The sequence below is a fragment of the Taurulus bubalis genome (assembly GCF_910589615.1).
Source record: "Taurulus bubalis genome assembly, chromosome: 16".
In the NCBI taxonomy this organism is placed as follows: Eukaryota; Metazoa; Chordata; class Actinopteri; order Perciformes; family Cottidae; genus Taurulus; species Taurulus bubalis.
This window is the reverse complement of record NC_136604.1, coordinates 22,569,015-22,575,758: the sequence shown is the minus strand read 5'-3', so window position 1 is coordinate 22,575,758 and position 6,744 is coordinate 22,569,015. Positions and strand designations below refer to the sequence as shown.

At 43.9% G+C, this 6,744-nt stretch overlaps 1 protein-coding gene across 1 annotated transcript in view; it reads right to left on the bottom strand.

The window, feature by feature from the left end:
- Positions 1-3,996: 3,996 nt before the first annotated feature.
- The window catches only part of LOC306749183 (collagen alpha-1(XIV) chain-like), a gene marked incomplete at its 5' end in the record, with an annotated part of 129,888 nt that continues 127,140 nt past the window's right edge, over positions 3,997-6,744 (bottom strand). Inside the window, one exon of the mRNA XM_079232444.1 lies at positions 3,997-4,353. Within this exon, the coding sequence (XP_079088570.1) occupies positions 4,088-4,353 (266 nt within the window). The 3' untranslated portion in view covers positions 3,997-4,087. The remainder of the gene's footprint in view (positions 4,354-6,744) is intronic.

Sequence of the window (6,744 nt, the reverse complement as noted above, 5' to 3'; positions counted from 1 at the left end):
CTTAAAGGGGCAGGCAGCAGCACGGCGCCCTTAAAGGGGCAGCAGCACGGCGCCCTTAAAGGGGCAGGCAGCAGCACGGCGCCCTTAAAGGGGCAGCAGCACCGCATTTTAACAAGCATTTTAAAGTGACACGCTGGACGGATAAAACAAAAGAAACTAAATATGATGTTTGTTGTTGATCGTGTCAGAATGAAAGTTTATTAATTCCTCCTTAATTTACTTTATTCATTCCTTTAACAAAAATATTAATAATAAAACAACGTTAACTTTAATATTTACATCATGACAACCGGTGGGAAAGGAAAGGATCCATCGAAAGACATCTCAAATAAAGAATGTAAAAAAAAAAAGTACAAATCAATAAAAATATTAAGAAGTAAACATCTGTCGTTGCTCTGAATAAAAAAAAACTTCCTTTGAACGGGTGAAATGTCAGGATGCAGCTGCGGGCCGTCCTCACGTGGGGGGATGAAAGCAGTTTGGGCGTTACCGTGGTGACGCAGGAGATAATTGATTTCCCGGGGCGTCTCATTCTGTAAACGTGAATAATTAATCACTCTCATCTGCACTTCAGATCATATTTACACCCGAGAGGCTCCTCGACCCGCCGAGCTTGACAGCAGGAGGCGCACACACACATACACACACGCGCACACGCACACACACACACACACACACACACACACACACACACACACACACACACACACACACACAGGTGGTGACTGATGGGAAATGCAGTCTCCATGTAAAGAGTAGAATTAAGAGAAGCACTTCTTTTCCTCACCTCCACACTCACGATTTATGTTTTATGATTAATGTAATATTGATGTTGATCATGTGAAGCATATTTAAAAAACTATACCAATAACAACAAAAGCAGTTTAACGAGATGATCACTTTTTGGTCACTTCCATTCACTGGTTCAAAATATCAATGGAAGCAGTTTGGCCGATGTCCAAAAACCAAGATGGTGATGTCCAAAAACCAAGATGGCGATGTCAAAAACCAAGATGGTGATGTTCAAAAACCAAGATGGTGATGTTTAAAAACCAAGATGGCGTCAGACAACAACCAAATTGCCAAATGTCAAAAACCAACATGGCGATGTCCAAAAACCAAGATTGCGATATCAAGAAACAAAATGGCGACGTCCAAAAACCAAGATGGCGATGTACAAAAACCAAGATGGCGATGTACAAAAACCAAGATGGCGATGTTCAAAAACCAAGATGCCGTTGTTCAAAAACCAAGATGCCGATGTTCAAAAACTAAGATGACGTCAGACGACAAACAAATTGGTAAATATCAAAAACCAAGATGGCGATGTCCAAAAACCAAGATGGCGATGTTAAAAAACCAAGATGGCGATGTTAAAAAACCAAGATAGCAACAGACAACAACCAAGTTGGCAAATGTCTAAAACCAAGATGCCAATGTTCAAAAACTAAGATGGCGACGGTCAAAAGCAATGGGTGAAATCCCAATGACTGTGTCTACTCTTATACGGTCAGCGGTTGTTGAATAAACTCAAAGCTGATTTTTAATCGGAGAAAGAGGACCAAAGGGGTTACAGCGGGAAGGTCCTCGCAGACGCTTCCTGCTGCTGCTGGTTCCCAGTCAGCTTCCTGCAGCTGCTGGTTCCCAGTCACCTTCCTGCAGCTGCTGGTTCCCAGTCACCTTTCTGCAGCTGCTGGTTCCCTGTCAGCTTCCTGCAGCTGCTGGTTCCCAGTCAGCTTCCTGCAGCTGCTGGTTCCCAGTCAGCTTCCTGCTGCTGCTGGTTCCCAGTCACCTTCCTGCAGCTGCTGGTTCCCAGTCACCTTCCTGCAGCTGCTGGTTCCCAGTCAGCTTCCTGCTGCTGCTGGTTCCCAGTCACCTTCCTGCTGGTTCCCAGTCACCTTCCTGCTGCTGCTGGTTCCCAGTCACCTTCCTGCTGCTGCTGGTTCCCAGTCAGCTTCCTGCAGCTGCTGGTTCCCAGTCACCTTCCTGCAGCTCCACCGAGGCTCCAGCGGTCATCGTCCCGCTTGGCTTCAGGTTCATTTTGCGTCGCTTCACCTGCTAAACGGCGCCAAACAGTTTAACGCCAAACACACAACAACGACGACGGTTGTATTTGAGTTTTATTGTTTTGAGAAAAAAACAAGTAAAAAAGAAAATACTTCCTTGAATTATCCAGTTGTTGTTTTGACCCTGAAGGTCAAAGATTTCCTAAGATCTCTGGAAAACTTAAAAATGTGCATGAAATAAGCACACATATTTCTAAACAGCTGGAATCTTGATATGAAAGTAATGAAAAGTATGGAAGCATTCCAGTAAAAGAAAAACATAAGATGAAAATGTAGCTGTGATAAAGTCAAAATGATGAGATAGAAAGTTTAAATTATGAGAAAGTAAGTGCGCATGCGCTTCAGTGCCGCTGGTGTAAAAAACAACAACGTTATAATTATTCATAATTTCGACTTTCTATCTCAGAATTACGATTTACCATGGTGATGATTTTATTATCACAGCTACATTTTCATTTAATTTATTTATTTTACCGGCGGAGATGGGCTTCCATATTGTCCGATCAGTGTCCAGTTTCTGCATTACAATGTGTCAAATGGAAAAGATGACGTTAAAATAAGTGTTACAAATGGAGGAAGATCAATCAAAAGACAGAACCAAAAATAAGTATAAAGAACATTTTTCCCTCCTAATCTCCGTTTAATCGTCTTTCCATCGACAACGCGGCAGGATCCAGAAATACATTTATATGAAATATAATAACTTCCGTTCTACATCAGCTGTTATTGTTTTTACAACATATTTATTTTCATCAACCTTCTTAAATGCAGAGCAACGTCAGTCTGAGCTTAATACTGTAACAATAACAACAATAATAAAATGATGAAATCCTTATACGTGACAGTAAAATGTGTCTGTGGCTCTATGAGATTAATAAAAAAACATCACATCACATCACATGAAAAATGGATAAACAAAAACATGCAGAACTTGACATAAATAAACGTTTTAGTAATTTTTTGTAGTGAAGAAGTTAATTAAAGAGTTTCGGAGCCTTTAAAAGAAACACACGGAGGTGAAGTAAACACATTGATTAAATAATTCATAATGAAGACCCAGCTTTAGACTAGAAATATTTCAGTTGCACTCTGGTTTGATCAAAATTTTTTGGATGTTTTCCGCTGAATCGTCTGCATAAAATCGCAGTTTCTGTTCGCAGATTTTGCTTGTTTACGGAGCAAGAACATAATCTTTATATTTACAGTGAGGCGACATCACCTCGGTTGTAAAGTTTATAATTCAGTATTTAGTAAACAAAAACAAATATTCATTTTATGTGTCGTGTTTGGAATTTAAACGCTTATCAGATTAGTGTTCATTTATTAGTGTATAAATGTGCAGCTAGCCGCTAAATCTCGTACAAAAAGAAATCTCTTTTTATTTTAAAATGAATATTTCTTTATCGTCTCCCTGACAGATAGATAAAAAAACATTTGTTGAACCTTTTTTTATTATTTGTCTTGATGTTAGCTCTGCAGTCATACAACTTAAAGTAAAAGTAAATATATATATGTATATATATAAAGACATAAAGAGTGGCGACGTGCACACGTCTCTGTGTATAAATGCTCGGGGGTTGCAGCGTTTGCATTTCTTGACGTTTCTTTCATCATCTTCCAGCAGGAGGATCAGGAGGCACTTTAACCAACCGGGTAAAAGACAAACAGCAGAACCCGAAAGCCGAAGAACAAAACCGGAACCGGCTTCTCTTCTCCGATCAAACCTCGATGACACAAACCGGCTCACGGAGAGACGTCGGAATATAAAACCACGTGAAGCCGACTCCGTTTTTTGAGACGACTCACTGAGACGAAAACAAATCAAATCCGTTTTTCTTGAAGTTCATTCAAAAAGCACAGATGAGTTCAAATAGTCCCGCCCCGATAACCCCCACCCCGTCCCCTCTACAAGGTCCATAAGAAATCCTCTACATCAGGCACTTGTTGATTAGTCCGTAACTCCAAACCGGCCAATCAGAAGCCTCGAGCGGCGTTCTGAGCGGCCTCCGATCGCCCTCCTCTTATTCACTTAGTCCAGGCGGCGCCTTCGCCCCTCTCTTTAGCCTCCTCTTCGGCTCGACTCCCGCTTCCTCTCCCTCCGGGCTTCGGGAAATGCGATGGGCGCCGGGTGAGCTGAGGTCGATGTCGGCGCCGGCGTCGTCGCCCTGGAGCGCCGGGTCGTCGGGCGCCACGGGCCGCGGCGCCGGGTAGTTGGGCTCGTAGTAGCGGTACGGGTCGTCCTCCTCGGCCTCGCCGTAGTTCTGGAAGACGTTGGGCGGCAGTTGGACTGCGGGGACAGCGCCGCGGTCAGTGTCATCCTCACCCTCTGCGTTGCCAAACAAACCGGGCAGCGAGGCAGCCAGCGCCAGCCAGACAGGCAGGAAGTCAGTGGGAGCCCAAAAAACAAAGATGGCCGACCCCCGCCACCACCACAGGAAGCGGCGTTTATTAAATTGGTTTGATTGGGTTAGTGAGACAGGAAGAAGAGCGGGATGAGGGGGAGTGAGCGAGAGACACAGACAAGGAGACAAGAGTTACCGAGTCACGGTCACAAGAGTTACCGAGTCAGGGTTACAAGAGTTACCGAGTCACGGTCACAAGAGTTACCGAGTCAGGGTCACAAGAGTTACCGAGTCAGGGTCACAAGAGTTACCGAGTCACGGTCACAAGAGTTACCGAGTCACGGTCACAAGAGTTACCGAGTCAGGGTCACAAGAGTTACCGAGTCACGGTTACAAGAGTTACCGAGTCACGGTCACAAGAGTTACCGAGTCAGGGTCACAAGAGTTACCGAGTCACGGTTACAAGAGTTACCGAGTCACGGTCACAAGAGTTACCGAGTCAGGGTCACAAGAGTTACCGAGTCACGGTTACAAGAGTTACCGAGTCAGGGTCACAAGAGTTACCGAGTCAGGGTCACAAGAGTTACCGAGTCACGGTTACAAGAGTTACCGAGCCACGGTTACAAGAGTTACCGAGTCACGGTTACAAGAGTTACCGAGTCAGGGTCACAAGAGTTACCGAGTCACGGTCACAAGAGTTACCGAGTCACGGTTACAAGAGTTACCGAGTCACGGTCACAAGAGTTACCAAGTCACGGTCACAAGAGTTACCGAGTCACGGTCACAAGAGTTACCGAGTCACGGTCACAAGAGTTACCGAGTCACGGTCACAAGAGTTACCGAGTCACGGTCACAAGAGTTACCGAGTCAGGGTCACAAGAGTTACCGAGTCAGGGTCACAAGAGTTACCGAGTCACGGTCACAAGAGTTACCGAGTCACGGTTACAAGAGTTACCCGAGTCAGGGTCACAAGAGTTACCGAGTCAGGGTCACAAGAGTTACCGAGTCACGGTCACAAGAGTTACCGAGTCACGGTTACAAGAGTTACCGAGCCACGGTTACAAGAGTTACCGAGTCACGGTTACAAGAGTTACCGAGTCAGGGTTACAAGAGTTACCGAGTCACGGTTACAAGAGTTACCGAGTCACGGTTACAAGAGTTACCGAGTCACTGTCACAAGAGTTACCGAGTCAGGGTCACAAGAGTTACCGAGTCAGGGTCACGAGAGTTACCGAGTCACGGTCACAAGAGTTACCGAGTCACGGTTACAAGAGTTACCGAGTCACGGTCACAAGAGTTACCGAGTCACGGTCACAAGAGTTACCGAGTCACGGTTACAAGAGTTACCGAGTCACGGTCACAAGAGTTACCGAGTCACGGTCACAAGAGTTACCGAGTCACGGTTACAAGAGTTACCGAGTCACGGTCACAAGAGTTACCGAGTCACGGTTACAAGAGTTACCGAGTCACGGTCACAAGAGTTACAGAGTCACGGTCACAAGAGTTACCGAGTCAGGGTCACAAGAGTTACCGAGTCACGGTCACAAGAGTTACCGAGTCACGGTCACAAGAGTTACGGACATAAAGCAGAGTTAGAGGGAAAAATGAATTTAGGATTCACAACCGCAAACTAAATTAAATAAACAAAAAGGTTATTTATTAAGAGATTCATTTGTGTAAATGTCTCTTAGTTTCACCAGGCAATTCATGAATTGTTATTTATTAATTATGTATTGGAGCCATTGTAGAGAAAAAATATATACAAATTACGTAGCCGGAGGAAGGGAATAAGGAGGAAATTCTGAAAAGAAAATGAAAAACTGTTTTTTTTTTAAATCAAGGAACCACGTCGCTTCACTTTGGATCATCCTCATCGCACCACACCGTGAGCCGCCAAGTGCAAAATACATTAGTTTAAAGTATTTATTTACTTTCATAAAATAACAAGGAAGAAAACAGGTTTATTTATCTTCCAGGACCTTCTCCCTCAGAGAGGACGTTCAGAAACACAATATTTAGGATTCTTCCGAGGACCCAATGAACGTGGCGACGTGGCTCCTTGAAAAATGTATTTCTCTGGGAATATCACCCTCTGTCCAGGCTGTGTAATTATGTATGTCTTTACTTTTAAATGGCCATAATACACTGTTTATGGAATTAATTCACATTCAAATTGTCACAATTAAACGTTTTCAAGTAGTATCTTTAAAGTTAAAGGTATCTAGATATGCGAGGTTAAAACAACGTGCAACATTTCTATTACGTTGTCGTGCAGATTATTGTTTTGGACCTTATTAAGAGGTTTTCTTATTGAGTCAGTGAGGCATGTGGTTTAG